The sequence below is a fragment of the Phyllobates terribilis genome, unplaced genomic scaffold (assembly GCF_046119375.1).
Source record: "Phyllobates terribilis strain yellow unplaced genomic scaffold, ASM4611937v1 Scaffold_2__4_contigs__length_985480577, whole genome shotgun sequence".
NCBI classification, from domain to species: Eukaryota; Metazoa; Chordata; class Amphibia; order Anura; family Dendrobatidae; genus Phyllobates; species Phyllobates terribilis.
The window spans coordinates 677,188,293-677,207,968 of NW_027362762.1; the positions used below are offsets into that span (position 1 = coordinate 677,188,293).

The 19,676-nt window shown below is 41.3% G+C and overlaps 1 protein-coding gene across 2 annotated transcripts in view; it reads left to right on the forward strand.

Annotated features, from left to right (window-relative positions):
- The window catches only part of PLXNA2 (plexin A2), a 340,362-nt gene that overhangs the window by 39,646 nt on the left and 281,040 nt on the right, over nucleotides 1-19,676 (forward strand). For both annotated transcript variants that reach the window (XM_073666861.1, XM_073666863.1), the window contains exon 2: nucleotides 12,165-13,451. In XM_073666861.1, the coding sequence (XP_073522962.1) occupies nucleotides 12,255-13,451 (1,197 nt within the window). In that variant the 5' untranslated portion in view covers nucleotides 12,165-12,254. The remainder of the gene's footprint in view (nucleotides 1-12,164; nucleotides 13,452-19,676) is intronic.

Below are 19,676 nucleotides of genomic sequence, written 5' to 3' on the forward strand. Positions count from 1 at the left end.
GGTCGCGGCCGGCGGCCGCGACCAATCAGCGAACCGTGTTAGTGAGGACCGGGGAGCGGCGCTGCCTGTGCGGGTACTTCCCCCCAGACCAGTCCCTGTTGTTGCCTCTAGTCTGTCTTAAATGCTCACTCTTGTTAGATGACGTATGTCTCTCCGGACTACTCTTTGATATCAATATTTTCTACACATTTGGGTATGTATTTGTATACAGTAGATGTTGGGGCATAGGTGAGGGGTTACATAGTGTGTCTGGCAGGAAGGTGCCCGCATGCTAGTCCTTTCTGTGCAGAACCTGGGTGTTTTTTCAGCTGCCTAGAATGGGAAGTGTGCTTGTAGACATTACTGTTGTTCTGTCCCGGCTGTTGTTGGAGGCACATGGGGACAGCTGGCTGAGATATTGCAGTGGGTGACTGCCACCGACAGAGATTCCCACACAGGTCAACAGAGATCACACTATGCAAGGGTCTAGTCTAGCCCACCTGGGGGGAGGGGACGTGTCTGAAACAATGTTTTGACTCTTGTTGGAAAAACAAGTGTCAGGCAAGCAGGGACTGGTACATGAAAACACTTGGCCATGGGGCAGCTTCATTATACTGATAGAAGTACCTGAAATAGTCCAGGTGATACTATAGTGTTCATGATCATTAATATCAAGAAATTAATATTAAAGTCTCCTGGTTATCATATTTTCTTGAAAAAAAAAGAGAACAGCAGATTTATCAATGTAATTATGTCAGTTGTATGGCAAATTAAAGTCAAAACACTAAAAAATAGAATAGACTCCCAAATGTTTATTGCTAGTGCCTCTAGGCCAGTTTCACATGAACGTAATGGGGGCCCCAGGTTGCTGTTAGTTTGGGTCATTAGGCCTGTTGTGGGGCAAAGGCTTGCAGAAGTAATATGGGCACAGAAATACATCCTTATTACACTCATGCTAATCTGGGCTTACTTTTAGATTGACGCCCATTGTCATACAGTTACAATTAAAATAATTCAACCCACATGGCAAATTAGCTTGGCAATAAACCAATCAAACAAAGTAAATAGCTCAGCACAGCTGATATAGTATGTGGTTTCTGCAAACTCATCAGAAAAATATCCCTTGTAATGACTACTTCAGTTTCAGAAACATTCAACCTCTTCATGACAAGTGACTTTAGTACTTTATAGAGCACCGTTTGGCTGTTATGACCTGCTGCAAACGTGATGGCTAGCCAGACACCAGCTTCTGGCGTTCCAGAAGTGTTTTAGCACATTGCTTATTGGTAGTGGCCTCAACTTCACCAGTATTTTTGGGTTATAAACGCTACAAAAAATGTACAGCACTTATCCAGAATAAAATATACATTTTATTAGAAAAAAAAAAGCGCTATTAATCTGCAGATATGGTGTTAATCTGCAGCAGGTTAATAGCATTCTGATCCTGCCTGGCACCCTCTCTAAGACGCCTGCTGTCTGGAGGAAATGAACTTTATTCCTCCCGGTAGCGTTCAGGTTTCAGTCATGGGGGTAGCACCAGCGCGGGTTCAGTCACCGCTATGCGTATAGAGAGCATCGGCTGTAACCGCGCCCCCGGCCCTGACTGACATCCGGCTCTAATGATAAATATGCCTGAGAATTTTTCTGTGGAGCAGTTAGACAAACCTGGAACTTTTCAGGTGTATGGATCAGTGGTATGTCTATGACAAAAATTAAGCATTTGTAGAAAAGAACACCCTGCCTCCAGTGAAACATGGCAGCAGCTCAGTGATGCTCTGGGGCTGCCTTGCTTCCTCTGCTACTGAAACGTCATGTCTTCTATGAGGATGCTGAAGCATCATTGGACCTTCCAGCAGGACAATAATCTCAAACATACGTCAAAGTCCACCCAGGCTTGATTTCAAAGGTAGCCCTGAAAGATTATGGATATGCCATCATAGCAGCTTTACTTAATCCCGTAGAATATCTTAGATGAGATTTGAGGAAATCAGTTGTGGGATGAATGGGCTAAGATTCTCCAGGAACGTTGACAGAAGCTTCTGTGTGACTATGCATCAAGTTTGCAGCAGGTCCTAGCAGCCAGGGGGTGCTGTAATAAGTGTGTTGCACTAAAGAAGCTCGTCTTGAACTTGTTATATTAGTTGTGTTGAGCTTTACAAATTGTTCTTGTATGATTGGTTTATTGGTCTAACAGCAGAACATTTGTATATTTTGGTAATAAAATACTAATGCAATTTGGGTTGCATACATTTGATTGCACCTGTCCATCACATTGGGATATATTCTCATGTGCCAAATCCACTGTGTTGGCAATTACCAAGTGGCAAACTGCTCACCTTTCCCTGTAATGTACTGAGGTCTTACTGGGCAGGTTTTGGTCTCACAGCCTCTACAATTACAGCACATTAAAACCTTGTATTCCCAGTTATTCAATGGCACTTATAAGATAAAAAGCAGTAAATAACCATGCACTTTTACCATGCAGATTTTGGCTGCCCAGCTTTTATAGGTAAAACAAGATGAAACCGGCTGTTCACCTGTGCCAGCAACAGCCAAAAGTGTACAACACAGTGGTACTGAATTGGTCAGAGAGACCACCATCAGCGCCATTCAGTACGAGAGGATATGCCCTTACCAGAGGGTGGGAAATTTTCCTGACCTTCGCCACATCTGGATTGCTTTCCTGTTTTATAGATGTAAGCAGACAAGTGTGAGCGAGTCTTACAGAAGTGCAGATGCTTCTCTGGAGTTTAGAATGGTTCTTTAATGGGGGCATCCCTCTCCACAGTCTGAGTGTTTACGAGCTGGGGAAAGCTTCACTTTTCACATCACCAAGCCTATTTCACTGGGCTGTAAATCAGTGACCAGGATATTCCATATGTGAATATTCTATCTAAGTATTTAGATATAGATAGATTGTAGGTGTTATCGCATGTATTCTTTTTGATAATATGCAACCTTTACTATTTACACTTATATTTATTTTAATGGTAGTAAATAGTTATCAAGCCAGTCTCAACATAAAACCCTTTTCCCCAAAACCGTGATTCTGTCGCCCCTCTTTATGATTCATGCGTTTCCTAAAGCCTTTCCAAGAAAAAAAGCGCTAAATAACACGTTTTGTCCTTTATATTGCTCAGCAGTTCTTAATAGCCCATATAATACTTGATATAGCACTTCACCAATTATTTTGGGGCACTTATGATGCCAAGTCACTAACCCTATTCTAGCTGTGTAATTTGTTTAACCCCTTAGTGACGGAACCAATTTTGGCCTTAATGACCAAGCCCCATTTTTCAAATCTGACATAGTGTATGATCTGTGACTTTATGTGGTAAGAACAATTAAATGTTTCAACACTTTTGAGTGATTCTGAGATTGTTTTTTTTTTGTGACACCTTGAGCTTTATGTTAGCTTTAAATTTATGTATTTATGTTTTGCGTCTTATTTTATGAAAATTCTTGAAATTTGATGGCAATTTAGAAAAAGTAGCAATTTTACAAACTTAGAATTTTTATGCCCTTATAACAGATCAAATTTTATCGGACAAACAATGATAACCAATGATAACAGTATTTTTTCAAAACTAAAAAATTCTCAAAATGCACAGTTCCAAATTATTATGCCTATCAGAGTTTCCACACATTTTATAGGTTGTTAAGAACTGTAAATGGCCATGTGTTAAATTTTCAGCATTACAATGTCACATTTACTGAAATTAAAAGCTTCAAAAACGTGTTAACAGGCGTAGTCAGGGTACGTACCTACAATCAGGAAGGGTAGCGTTTTGGACGCAGCGTAGTTTCTATAGTGGAGAAGCAGCGAAAATACACTGCGTCCAAAACGGTACTATTCCTGACTACTATTCCTGATCATGGGCACGTACCCTTACATGTTAATATAGGACCCCTTCTTTGATGTCACCTTCACAATTCTTGCATCTATTGAACTTGTGAGTTTTTGGAAAGTCTCTGCTTGAGTTTCTTTGAAGGATGTCAGAATAGCCTCACAGAGCTGCTGTTTTGATGTGAATGGCCTCTCACCTTCATGGATCTTTTGCGTCAGGATACACCAAAAGTTCTCAATAGGGTTGAGGTCAGGGGAGGATGGTGGCCACCCATGAGTTTCTCTTCTTTTATGCCCGTAGCAGAGATTGTCTCAGAGGTATTCTTTGCAGCGTGAGATGGTGCAATGTCATGCATGAAGATGATTTTGCCACTGATGCCACGGTTCTTCTTTTTGTACCATGGAAGAAAGTGGTCAATCAGAAACTCTATATACCTTGCCTAGGTCATTTTCACACCGTCAGGTAACCTAAAGGGGCCTACCAGCTCTATTCCCGTGATTCCGGCCCAAAACATGACTCTGCCACCTCCTTGCTGACATCGCAGCCTTGTTGGGATGTGGTGGCATCCACCAACCATCCACTACTCCATCCAGCTGGACCATCCAGGGTTGCACAGCACTCATCGGTAAACAAGACTTTTTTAAAATTAGTCTTCATCTATGTCTGGGCCCACTGCAGGAGAACATTTTTTTTATCGTTTTTAAGGCCAGTTTTACATTTATCCTGTGCTCTACGCATTTACGTTAAGGCTAAAAATTCAGTGTGGTGAGCCCGCACTGAACCGGGCACATGTCAGCTGATTCATCCCCGCGATCCATCCCCGGCTGTTAACCACTTTAATGCCGCTGTCAATCTCTGACAGCGACATTTAACATCGCCGCGCCGGAAGTGATCACGGGTCACCGATGCGTGGGCATGACAACCCGGGGTCTGCAGCAGACCCCTGTGGTTGTCATGTAAAGATTGCTATGAGCGCCATGTAGTGGTCGGCGCTCATAGCACATGAGGTTTTCTACTACATAGAGGCGATCTGTTCATCACCTCTATGTAGTAGAGGCGATCAGACAGTTGCTGCTTCTAGTCTCCTATGGAGACTATAGAAGCATGCAAAAAGTGTAAAAAAATGTTTTTAAAAATATAAAAATTTTTTTAAAAATTATAAAAGTTTGCCCCATTCAAAATAAAATAATAAAAAATAAACCCCACATACACATATTTGGTATCGCCGCGCTCAGAATCGCCCTATCAATATAAAAAAAATAATTAATCCGATCGGTAAACGGTGTAACGAGAAAAAAATTCCAAACACCAGAATTACGTTTTTTTGGTCGCCACAATATTGCAATAAAATGCAATAACGGGCGATCAAAACATCGGATCTACCGCAAAATGGTATCAATAAAAATGTCAGCTCGGTGCACAAAAAATAAGCCCTCACGCAGCCCCAGATGCTGAAAAATGGAGATGCTACAGGTCTCGTAAAATGGCGACTTTTTTTTTTTTAACAAACTTTGGAATTTTTTTTCACCACTTAAATTAAAAAGAACCTATACATGTTTGGTATCTGCAAGCTCGTAATGAGAATATTGATGGCAGGTCAGTTTTAGAATTCAGTTAACATGGTAAGAAAAAACAAACAAAAAACAACTGTTGAATTGCATTTTTTTCAACTTGGATTTTTTCCCCGTTTTCCAGTGCACAATATGGTAAAACCAGTGATGGCACTTAAAAGTACAACTCGTCCTGCAAAAAATAAGCCCTCACATGGCCATATTGAACAAAAAATAAAAAAGTTCTGGCTTTAGAAAGAAGGGGAGCAAAAAACGAAAACGGAAAATGCTCCAGCCACGAAAGGGTTAATATTGGTGTCTAAGGGGTTACAGCTGTCTGCCGACTGGGCATTGCATTATTATATTCAGAGACCATTACTGTAGTTGCCACCATAATAGCTGTCACTGCCTATTCCCTGAAATAAACAATTATATTTAAATGGAATCTGTCATTAAGATTACTTCACCTCCCACCCCCAAACTGCGCATATGGGCAAACAGATTTTTGAAGTGTGAATCCATTTAAACCTTTATATCTTTTATCTGTTGCTGCATTCCCAAGAGTTCAGCATTTTCAATTGTTATGCAAATGAGGTGTGACAGAGCACTTCCCCAGTTTCTGCCTCCTGTGTCTGTTTCTCCGCCCAGCATCAGCCTCTGTAGCTTGATTGATAGCTCACTGTCTGATTTCATTGCCTAGTTCCTGATGGCACACAAACAATAAACTATCAATCTGCTAAAGAGGCTGGTGCTGGTCAGAGAAGCAACCACAGGAGGCAGAGGCTCAGGAAGTGCTGTGTCACACCCAGAGCCCTTAATGCCTCATTTGCATATCTAATATAACACTAATTTCTAGGGAATGCAACAACAGATAGAAGATATAAAGGTGTCTGTGAGTTTACATTTCCAAGACCTGGATACCAATATATGCGGTTTGAGGGGGTTAATCTTACCGACAGATTCCCTTTAATGGCCAGTGTAATCTGCAGACATGTTGGTTAATGGGCTGCCTTGGATGACATAGTTTCAGATTTCTCTATAAGATTGTGCCTGGAGAAAATACAAGTGCAGGAGACTGGAAAGCATATGTTTTCAGCCTAATTAGAGCGTGGCATTGCTAGTATGAGGGCACCTTGAAACGCTTGTGTGACATAAGAAAAAGAGTTAAAACAACAACAATAAGTAATGTGACAGTACATAGACCTCTACTGAACAGGCAACTGTGAAGTAACGCCATCTAGGAGCATATGGCTGGCCTATAAATAAACCTGTGCTAATAAGTGATAGTACTCCAATGCCGATATATTCCTCTGCCATAGGGACACATAGAGAACTTGTCTATCACCGACGTGGCCCTCAGATGTCGTAAATAATGCCACATAAATTAGAATCTTCCTTTGAAAAAGTTTTACTGGGTGTTGTAGGTCGTGGACCTGCTGCTCCTGTAACAGCTTTGCCAGCTATAGATTGCAGGCCCCTTGTTAGCTAAGCAGGTGAAAACTATATATTTTACTCCTGATTTATACCTCCCTTAGGACAGAGTGAAGCCTTAATCTTTGAAGTCAGAATGTTCCTACTTAAAAGGTCATTCAGTTCTGGGCCATAACTCTCTAATATCTCTCGGGAGGATCCGGTGCCTTCTCTGGCCATGAGTTCTCTCCTTAAAGGTGCCGTGAAGGTTAGAATGTCACCGGAGAGTGCAAAAGGTTAAGACATCGCTGGCATTACTTATTGAGCTGTCGGGAGACGGTGGGATTTCGAAACATTTTTTGGCCTTTGTTGAAAAGGGCAAGACCTTATCTAATATGTTTTATTAATAGAGATGATATGTTTTTTTTAAGATTATATGTATATCCTATATATTAAAGCGGCTGTAAAATATACCTGGAAAAGAGAATCAATTAGCTAAAAAAATAATTAGGATCACTATTATCAACCACTGTAAGAAGGGGGGGCTTTTCTAACAGTCTTTGAAAGCAGAGGGATTGCTTATAGCTATTAATTTCGTCCGATTCTGACAGCTTAAATGCTGAATGAATGCAATTACTATTGTTAGGTCCTGTACACATTAATCTCACAGACAGCGATATACTGCGCAGGTATGTTATTGATGACGTTCTTTGTGCATGCATTGTATAGGCTTGTGTGTGTATGTTCAGTTACAAGCTTATTAAACATGTCATCTTATGGGAACCAAATGTTTCCTTCATAGCACAAGAGTTTGCCGCTATCCGCTTAGTGGAAATGATGCATTGCTGGTTACATTTTCTCTTGATTTTTTCCAAAAGTAATCTGATTACGGGGTGTCCATCTATTGAGACCCTCAGCTCAAAACTAATCTTCAGTGAAGCCTGGCAACATATGTTCAGGTCCTCTGCTGCACAACGACCAAGCATAGGGACCATTACATGGTGCTCATCCAAATCAATGGTCTGTTCATGTAATGCATGGATAGGCTGCCGACACCGAACACTTAATGGCTCACGGGAACAATCCAATCAGCTTGTTCGATGGCTGATCAGTGGGATGTATACATGAGCCACTGATCGGGAATAACCAATGAATGCTCAATAGTCAGTGTAAATGGGCCATAATGGAGTTGACCAGGGCTTAGATATTTATGACCTATCTTAAGCTAAGGTCATCAATATCAGAGTGGTAGGGGTCTGACCCCTGGCAGCCCCATGATCAGCGGTTGCCACATGTAAGCAATGTACATGGCAGACCACAGTAGTCCTGTATATTGTTTAGTCGATGCTGCAGTTTATCTCTTAGTCAGATGAATAGGAAATTAGGTACAAATTTCAGTAGCAGCCGCTAAACAATGTGCAGGTCCAATATGTCCTTCCCTGTACATTGCTTACATCCGGTAACCACCGGAGCAGAAAATGATCTGATATTCATCACCTATCTTCCAGATCATCAGTATTTTAAGCCCATCTCCATACACATTAGAAGAGTGACATCAGCTGACAGTCTAATGGGTATGGACCTCCCAACTCTTCCCCAACAGATAATGTCGGCGGACAGAAGGAACTTTTGGAATTGCAGTGGCCGATCCTTTTGTTAGGCGGTGAGATAAGCCGCTACCAGAGGAGACCGACAGCAACTCTCTCATAGATAACAGAGGAGCGCTCGGCCAAGCTGAGCATTCCTGTGTATGGGGTAGATAGCTGAATAGTTATCTAATGTGGGAGCCCTTAGTCCCAGACCCCACCTTAAGGCTAACCTACGACACAGTAGCGCTAGTATGACCATAAGGTGGTAGATTGTGGGTGTGCCTGCCATCAGGACTGGTAATCCAGACAAGAAAAGCACAAAAATGACAACTCTCCTAAAAATTAGAGCATGTGTCAGTGCTACAAATCATACAGGACAGAAGCGCCAGGCTGCTCTTACCTACAAGTGAGTCCCTCTCTGTGGCTAAGCAGAGTGTGTATTAGGCCTCATTCAGGTGTCTGTGATTTTTTGACGTGGCCCGAGTGTCATCAGTGTTTGGTCAGTGTCAGATTTTGCCATCAGTATTTCATCAGTGATTTTCACGAATGAATAAATAAATGAATTCCAAAGCGTCTCCTATAAATTGAAATGTTAATGACAGACTGTAAATGGGTACGTGTTGTATAGATGAACATTACAGATAGAACATGCATGGGAATCACGGACGTCTGAATGAGGCCTTTAACTGGTTGACTGCTGGCTTTGTCATATAGTAAGGCCACATTCAGTACTTGAAATACTGAGTGCGTGAACGTGGCCTAATTCAATGCAGTTTGATCAGACTTTTTTGCTTGCTTGACGTATGTGCACACTGTCAACAATTACAAGCATTCTGCAGAAAAATGCGTGCAATTAAGACACAGGCACGTCCTGTTCAGCATCCGTCTCATGTAGTGTTTTCCTTTCCTTGTATCACTAGACTATCAAGATGCGCTGGGTGGCATTCACACATCCCCCGCCAGGCCTAGGTACACAGACATAAAAGAAGCCTCCTCTGACTCATATTTTTGTTGTTCTGGAGGCCAGAAATGCTCAAAGATAATTACACTGAAATGATGGCTCGTGGGCCTCCACTCCACACAGATGCTGATCATCTGTCTAATATTCCCTGTGGGATGAGACGTTCAGGAGATCTGTACAGGATCTGCCGCTCCGTTCCATATTTAATCTTGTGATTGCACTTGGTAATGCTGTTGCTTGTGCTTGCTGCAGGGAAGGGAGGCTTTAACTTATTCTTGTTGTATTTTGCATTGCTGGGAGTGAAAAAACAATTATTATACAAGGGATTTGTAAATGGGATACGCAACAGAACACCTGTTAGGAACAGAAAGTGCCGAGAGGGGAAAGGTTTGTCTTCTGCGGCTTTGGCACTGAGTTATAGAGCGAGCCTGGTGCCTTCCACACTGCAGCATTCCCTTTGTTTGCTGATGTTTGCTTGTATGACAAGTAGAATCGTTCACCGTAAGTAGACGGTATAAATGTATTAGGTCACAAGTCACTGTCTGTATTGTTAACTAATCCTTTGATAAGTGTGTTTATGTGTCTGACTCAATGGAAAATGTACATAAACACTTTGGAGAAGGTAAAACCGTAATAAGTGGAGCTTAAAGTGTGCTTCCCGGCTATAACGTGTAATGGACAGTATTCCAACAGTATACCTGATACATGGATGGGAGGTTTGGGGGGAAATAGAAGACAGTGAATACATACGTACCACCAGTCCATGACATATTTACTTGACATTTTCTGCTTCTCTTATCATGAACTTGTCTGAAAGACTTAAATGGGTTGTCCACATCTTTAACATTTATCCATAGGATATGCCATAAATGTCTGATAGATGTGGAACCCACTGTTCGGAACTACATCAGTTTTAAAGGGAACCTGTCACGAGGTTTTTACTACTTCATCTGAGAGCAGCATAATGTAGGAAAAGAGACCCTGATTCCAACGATGTATCACTTAGTTTACTGGGTGTGGGTGCAGCAGTTACTTATGACACAAACAGGGCTGTGGCCATTTTGGTGGAGTTGGTATAAAAAGGACCAACTCCGACTCCTAAAATATATAATAAATTAGTACAGTAGTTCAATGTGCTATAAGTTTTTTCATAAGAATTTGGGAAAGTTATGAAATGTCCTATAAATGTCTGTTCTGTTCCTGATCTAAGGGTCTAAGCTTTTAGTTGAGATGAATCTGTGCTGCACTTTATGGACATGCTCAGTAGTGAGGCCGTGCTGTGGAGTCAGAGTCGAAGAAGAAGTCGGAAGTCAGGGAAATTGTGGAGTCGGAGGTTTGGTTTACCGACTCCACAGCCCTGAACACAATCAGAGATTTTAGATGTAGGAGAGCTCAAAAAGCCAACCCCACCCACACCACAACTTTCTGTGTATATTGTTTATTGACAGCAAACTGCGTATCCGATGAGGGGGCTTGGTCGGACTAGGGCTCACGTGAGCTGTAGTCCGTTCAGTGATTATCTCCTGGTGGTAAAACATTCATTGTATTGAAACTACAGCACACAGCCTAATAAATGACAAATCCTTGAAATCTGTGTCTCAGCCCCTACCTCATGTTGTCCTCAGATTACATAGCAAAAACAGATTCTTGTTAAGAACAGGAATCCATTGCACATTGTCCGCAATGGAGAAAGTTTGCGCCACAATTTTTGGAAATCCCATACAAAGGAATGGGATAAACATTGCGCAGCCTGATCTGTACTGACAATGTCTGGAGACATGGCCCCTTTCTATAGGTAGATGCCAGATGGTAGGTCCCAGGATAATTCCTGATTTACTAATGGAAATGCAGTTTAAAACCCAAAATGATTTCTGACGTCAAGTCTTTCCTAGCGATAGTTCTCTTTTTTGTTATATAAGTTGTACTTGTATATTGCACTGATGTGAACTATGAGTGTCTCCTGACACCAGTGATGTTCCTTTCATCAGATTAGAGGGGGCATCTTTACATCAGTTATCATTACAGCTTTAGTTTAGGTGGATACATAAAGTGTTAATCTTTTTGCACAGCTTTAGATTATTTCGATTTCACAGTAGCAGGAAGCAGTGACCCTTAGAACTGAAATCTTATTTTACTAGTAAAGGTGCCCATGCGAAGACAATCTCCTATATTTCATGATTATGTCTGTGCTAGCAATGGGGAGGAGCGCAGTCCGAGGGCTCTGCCGCTTACTGATCTGAGGGAACACAATAGCAATCAGTCTAAAAATCATCACATATGATTTGTATATTCACCAACAGATTTAAGGAGGATCAGTCACCTCTCCTGACATGTCTGTAAGTAACTGATTCCCATAAATAACAATTCAGGAGCATTTCCTTTTAGAAATCTTTGTTGTGTCTTTCCACTGTTATGTCTCCTTGAAACGTATGAATAATTAGACAACTGGGTGTTACCAGTTGGGGGCGTGTCCTCACACAATCACATGGTCCAGTCAGTGCCACCAGTGTCAGATTGTGGAGGTAGATGCCCTTTAATCAGCCAGTTGTCAATTTATTCATTCATTTCTAGGAGGAATGATGCAGTGCAGAGGTCCAAGAAAAGCTGTTCCAGAATTGTTATTTCATGGGAAATGCAAATATATTGTAAAACCGACATGTCAGGAGAGGTGACCGGTCCTCATTAATGGTGATTGGAGTCATGAATATTGGCTGGATTCACAGCCGTCAATAAATGTCTATGAACTCTTTCTATATTACAGACATTATGACAAGCCACATTATAAATCCCATATATCTAATACTCATATTTTTTCTTTGTCTTTCAGAATCATGTAAAGAAGACTTAATCTCTTGGAGGCATTGAATACCAAAGAGAGCTTGGGTTCCATCTCTCTTCTTTCCCCTAATTCATCACCATGCACCAGCAGAGGTTACAGAGGCGGACAGAGAACTCTCTCCATTTCCACAGTCGGGCGGCTTCCATGGTCTTGCTGGTTTTGGCCATGCTGTCGTTAGAAATCCCTGGTGCTTCCCTTACCAACACATTTCATGCTGAGCAAAGAGACTGGACTTTTAGTCATCTCACTGTGCACCAGAGCACAGGGGCCGTCTATGTAGGCGCAGTAAATCGCATTTATAAGTTATCAGGAAACTTAACCCTATTGGTGTCCCATAACACTGGTCCTGGAGAGGATAATAAATCCTGCTACCCTCCGCAGAATGTGCAGCCATGTAGTGAACCTCGTACACTGACCAACAATGTGAACAAACTGTTAATTATTGACTATTATGAGAACCGCCTGTTGGCATGTGGTAGCTTGTACCAGGGTGTTTGTAAGCTGCTACGTCTCGATGACCTTTTTATACTGGTAGAACCATCTCATAAGAAAGAGCACTACCTCTCTAGTGTCAATGAGACTGGTACAATGTATGGAGTGATTGTCCACAGCGAAGGTCGGGATGGCAAACTCTTCATTGGAACTGCAGTCGATGGCAAACAGGATTATTTTCCTACTCTTTCAAGTCGTAAGTTGCCTAGGGATCCAGAATCATCTACCATGTTGGATTATGAGCTCTACAGTGACTTTGTGTCGTCGCTCATCAAGATACCATCTGATACCCTTGCTTTGGTCTCTCATTTTGACATTTTTTACATTTATGGCTTTGCGAGTGGCAACTATGTTTATTTCCTCACTGTGCAGCCAGAAACTCCTGAAGGTATCTCTAGTAATTCAGCAAGTGATCTCTTCTACACCTCTCGAATTGTTCGCTTATGCAAAAACGATCCTAAATTTCACTCCTATGTTTCCTTGCCTATTGGATGCACAAAGAACGGGGTGGAGTACAGGCTACTGCAAGCTGCCTATCTAACAAAACCAGGGGCCACATTAGCTAGGTCACTGAAAATATCAGTGCTGGATGATGTACTTTTTGCAATTTTCTCAAAAGGCCAGAAACAGTACCACAATCCACCTGACGATTCCACACTTTGTGTCTTCCCCATCAAGACTATCAATGCTCTCATTAAGGAAAGACTACAATCTTGTTATCAGGGAGAAGGAAATCTGGAGCTAAACTGGCTGCTAGGAAAGGATGTCCAGTGCACTAAAGCTGTAAGAGCATTTTCTTGCCTTTCTTTGTAAAATGCAACCATTGTGTATATTGATCATTTGGTTATGGATGTCAAAGCCTTTGGATATGATCACCTTAGTATGTCACGTTGGAGTGGAAACAAGACCGCTGAAAATTTACCAACATATCCAGACCTCTTTATTTGCTACTCAATCAAAAAACACCATCTTAGCCCTTTCCCAATTATTGGGCAAACTATTATGCTCTCTTTCCACTGTTGGGGTCACTAAAGCTAGAGCCACTCAAGGTACACTTTGCAGATGGCCGTGTGGTCCTGGGGTTGTGCCTGCCCTGGGTTGGCTGGGGGTGCACATACAAATGCATTCTCCATTCACTTAATCAGTCTACAGTCCGCATTATTTAGTGTGTGAATCAGGCCACATGTACACAGACAAGATATGGCTAGCTATAGCAACTCCTGGCTCGAAACCAGCTGTTAGCAGGGGATTCCAGGAGCTGCATTTGGGGTGGTTAGCTAGCTCTTCAGTGGCTGCATTTTGAAATGGCTTTTCTCGGTTGAGTCTGATGAGACAACTCTTTTTAATATGGTGCCTGAATAAGTAGTGAGGGGTTTTCACGTACCTCTGATTCATATAATAGCATTGGAAGGTGCGAATCTGATAGAAAACTCCAGTACATTCATCTGTTCAAATCTTACAAAAGCACCATATTATGTGTATTGGACTCTTTAGGGATACCCTGTGATCAAAATGACACCTGAATTGAGGATTTTATCAATGGATCATGGGCATGGGAGAACATCTGCAAGGAGTTTGTATATTCTCCACGTGTTTGCATGGGTTTCCACCGAATTCTCCGGTTTCCTTCCACACTCCAAAGACATACTGATAGGGAATGTAGATTGTGAATGATGGCAATATCTGTAAAGTGCTGCAGAATATGTTGGTGCTCTATAATAAACAGATCGTCCTGCTTTTCTGTAGGAAATGTTCACCATGGTGGTTTTCCTAAAGCCGGCATGTCACGCAGTCTGCATTGTATTTCCTTGTCTGCCATCAGTATCTTAAATTCACCAGTTCATGAACTTTGGGAGAGTTATCACTCAGCTTTTCTAAATATGATAATCACATTTAGCAGTTTAATGAAACCACAAGAATGTTAGCTTAAAGACTCTGAGGCCAGTCGGGAAAGCTCAGCCAGGACATTGCTGTCATCTAACCCGTTCGGTCAGTCAAGTAGTTTGTATTGTTCTCCTCAAGTGGCATGTTGTAAAGCAGTATGGAGTATTTGCCACAAATGGGTAACAAACAGCTACAACAAATTAGCTATGAGCATTGATGCCGCTTTTAAAGGGGTTGACATGTCAATAAAAAAATGCTCCAAATGGACTAAAAATTAGAAGAAATACTAGAAGAAATACTTAGCTCCACCGTTCCCCTACGGCTCGGCTCCTCTTCCCACATTCCCTGGCTCTCTGATTCCTGGTCATTCTTGACACTCTGGAATCGTGTGCCAATCACTAGCCACAGCAGCAGCTCACTTAGCCACTGAAATGCTTAGTTGCATTTCCTGTGTGTCGAGAGGGCAGGGGATTCTAGGTAAATTAGATTTTTGTTGCCCTTAGTCATATTTTAAAATATTAGGCTATTGCATAAATGAAAGTTTCTTATCACAATCATTTTGTCAGAAATATGGTTCCCCTCTGTTGCCCTGGAATTTTGTTCCGTGAAGAGCACCCAATCACCTTTTTGGCACCCGAGACTTTTAGAGACAGCATGGATCCAGCTGCAATGTGTTAACAGCAGCTGCTGCGTTTTTAGAATTTGCAATTAATGGAGAAAGGCTGATAATTTGGAAACGGTTAAACGTGAATATTTTTGTCTGCTTAGTTTAACATAGTAAATTAGTACATTTTGGGCACTTTATTTAGAGACAGATGGAGGTTTATGCTGGTATAGACAATTCAATAAATTTGTTTTAAAGAATATTTTTAAGCAAACAAGTGAATTTCTAGGTAGAAAATCCACTTTCCATAATTCCTTTTACCCAACTTTGGAGGAATAGAAAAACAAATCTCAATTATAGGGTACAAAATATGTATAAATGTGTCTGTGAAGTAAACAGTCAGGTGTTATCTATGGTTTTCCTAGAAAACATTGCTTGCAAATAGGGAAACCTATGACGCAGGGAGCTCTGTGATGATGTCAGCACTGTGACATCACTGGTCTTACTGTGGCTTGACCATAAACACTATAAAAAATGACACGGTGGCGTATAAGGTTGACGTGAACATTAGTCTAAAGTTTATTATTTATGCTCGCTTATTTAGCGCCATCATATTCTACATTATTAAGACTGTCCCTTATCGGGATGTCTTTAGACACAAACTCATTGTAGATTTTGTGTTTTGGTGGGATTTGAACCCAGGACCCCAGCCATAATGATTGATCATCAAGTGAAATTCAGCAATAAGCAATCGTTTTAGCCAACTGATGTGTAATAAACATCAGAAAAGAAGAAGTCGGCCATGTTTGTCCATTATCGCCCAGTAGTCGCTAGTCCAAGAAAGATCTTCCAGTTAGAACGTTCTTCAGATGTTCCCAGAATAATCCCAGAGTGTTCCCAGAAAGATGGGTTGTCTTTCACCAGGGCCAAACTATTTTTTACCTACGATCATTTGATCAATGGTTGTTCCTCTATCAGCCTAGTTCTTCCTAATGTTCATGGCCATCTTTACTTCTAACCCAGTGGACAGTTGGTATAAGTTTGGCAGGTCTTCACAAAATACTCATCTATTGGCATTCTGGAAATAATGTTCTTTTAGGAGATAAAATACACCATTATTTGCTAGGTATTCACTATAATCGGCTTGATAATGCCCAGCTCTTCAGTATGGCTCGTATTTGGCATCTCTTGCTGTTTGTTTTTTCTTTGTCGAGTCCAGCAAGCAGTGCGGAGAGTTTCTCCCCTCAGACTATAAGGGATCATTCTGAAGAAAGTGACTTATTCTAAGATTCTGCGATAAGGCTCTTGAAGTCTACAAATATGACAGGGGTTTACCAGGGAGATTAATGGCTTTGCTTCTGTTTTTGCAGGGAAAGGACACACAGTTTAAATAAACAGCAAATATGAGAGAGATAAAAAGGGGCCAATGAAAAGTGTGTGATGGAGAGAACCGTACCACCGAGCTGGTGCTGGTAGTATAGACAGTGGCTACTCCAGCCCAACAATTTTCTGCCTTCTGAACCTTGATTCAACCAATGCTGGTAAAAAAAGGATTCAGCATGTTACATTTCAACTTGCCCAATCCCTTGTGCTCCAGGAAGATAACCTACCTTGAATGGTGTCTGGCAGCTTCTTACTCCCCTCTTCCCATTTAGAACTTGCGCACAAATGTACGTCCGTCAGCTATTGAAGGCTGGTCATAGAGAGGACTAATGGCTACAAGGATTCTACTCTGCTGGGTCACTAGGTATTAAAGCACCAAACATAACTTTCACTCTATATAGTACATGCAAGTTTCTTACTGCAAACGAGAAAATGGTTTCCCATTTGTAATTTGGTTCTTACTGTTGCAGATATCGCTCATGGCAATTGCTGCACTTTGTAGCGTTTAATCTGGAATGAAAAGGGAAAATGGTATATTGTCCTATATCTGTTACACATATAGTACATATGTCTGCTGTCTTTGATTGTTTTCGCACCAGACAAATAATAGAGTCTTAACGTTTCTAGTGGTAGTAGGGCACCATTTGACACTACAGTGGTAATAGGGTACCAATTGGCAGTACAATGATAGTAGGGTACTATTTGGTGCTATAGTGGTAATTGGCACCATTTAGCGGTACAGTGGTAATAGGGCACCATTTAGCAGTACAGTGATAATAGGCACTATTTGGTGCTACATTGGTAATAGGGCACCATTTGGCGGTGCCTTGCCCTACTTAGCGGTACAGTGGTAATAGGTCATAATTTGTCTTTATAGTGGTAGTAGGGTAGTAGGGTACCATTTTCAATACAATGGTAATAGGGCACTATTTGGGGCTACAATGGTAATAAGGCACCATTTAGCGTTACAGTGGTAATAGGGCAACATTTAGTGGTACAGTGGTAATAGGGAACTATTTGGCGCTACAGTGGTAATAGGGCACCATTTGGTGGTACAGTTTTAATAAGAGCACCATTTGGTGGTACAGTGGTAATAGGGCACTATTTTTTCTACAGTGATAATGATGGTTTCCACACAGTCACTAAAACCAGTCTAAGATATTATATTTGTACAAAAATATATAGTTTTTTTTTTTTACAGTTTGTGGCCTCCATGGTTCTTCTAACCTACGGGCTGTCATTTGTATTCTTCAAGTCAGCAAGGAATAGATTGCAATCAATACATGAATTAGTGAACTTGCAGCTTGTAGTATTTCTCTATCTGCTGACATTCACAGAAGCAACCTACTCGGTGTCAAGCAGCAGGGAAGACATGCACTCCTCCATATGCCGCAGTGTGTTAGATACATCAAACTTAGCACCTGTCTCACACAGAAAACACAGACAGAGATTTAAAGTGACACTATGGCTATTTCTTCCTCGTCCTGTCAGAGCCCTGACATAATGGGTGTCACACTGACGTTTTATAGGGTTGCTGGCAGCTCCACTTATAATTCCCCTGATGGACTTTTAATGCATCGTGTGGATTTTCCTTTTCTGTAAATGACATATCTTACTTGTTTTGGATCTATATAGATTTATGTTTATTTTTATCTCAGCATTTACTTAATAGCCTTTGTTGTATATCATTAAAATCGATTGTTTCTATAGTACCAACATGAAGTGCACTACAGATCTACGTTTGCCCTTGAAAGATAATTTTACATTTATTTTACAAGAAAAAAATACATTTGGATAAGGTTCACTGGAAGTCAGTTAACTTTGAGACAGTAGTTACTGGGCATTGGAAACACATTGATTATGTCCTCATGAAATTAGTACTGTGGTTGTCAGCAGCGTGAAAGCTGCCTATATGCACTCATGCAAAAAGCCTCCTCAGGACGGGAACTCTAGCGCCAGCTATCGGAGGTAATCCTAAAAGTCCATTTTCGACCCCATAATGGGCCTTGCCACATGGCTAAGGATAAGAAACCAAACCAAAAACTCCATTTGCAGAAACTTGTTTCAGGGTATATGTCCCTCATCAGTGCAAAGCAAGAGAGCTGGTTTGGCTGGGTGAGAGGCCTCTGATAAGGGTTGGCACTCTCCACAAGGAGAAACTGTACCTCAGTAATTGTGTCACCTCCATCTAAAAGAGATGGTGGACAATAGAATCAGACAGAACAAAGCCAATCAGCATCTCCTAACAAAGTAACTTAAATACACAGGGGTGCTTTATAGGTGCCGACTGAGTTTGTTTTTTGCATTGTTCATTTAGAGATAGTGGCTGCCTTCATAGTGGTCCTGCACATCTTCCACCATCTGTCCAAGGCTAGTTTTAATTAGAGCAGAGTAAAGGGGAAAGTGTGGGCTGGGACCCACAAGTATGAGGTCCCCTTGTCATGGCAGATGGGCTCACACAATTTCATAGAAATATGCACTAAATATAAGTATAGTAAATATAGAATTATATTCTATAATCTGTGAATAGGCACCCAAGAAATGACGTGCACAATGTAAGGGAGCGATGGGCCACAATGAATCCGGTATCAATACTCAGGAAATAATGCTGCTGTGGTTTATCTCTCAGTGCAGCATTTTTCCCAGAATGCCAATAGATGGCTCTTTTACTGAGCCCTGTCAAATGACGTATGACATCTGTGTCTTCGGTTACAATAAAGTGGCCAAACAGATTAGATAGTCTAAGTAGGTTGATGGGTGAACAGCCGTTGAACAATCGTCTAGTGAGCAATCTTATGGCCAATGCAGTCACACACGTCACACTCCATCTTGGCCGTACAATAACGCCAGACGAAGGACAAATGATCTTTTTAGGAACTTTCTGGCAGAATGCTTTCAGGAAAGATTTTGCTTGGGCCAGCTACTAATACGCATAGTAGCCTTCATCATTGTTCTCCTCGAATGTCTATTCATTTTTTTATTAATGGTCAGTAAAAAACGCCCCAGTGACTCCTGCTTCTGATAGTATTTGGTGATGGGTTTCATTCTTGGTTTTCTTTCTTGTAGGTAGAACATTCATTACCATCTATTTGCTCTCATAATACCTGCCATTCAAGTCTAAATATACTACAAAGAAA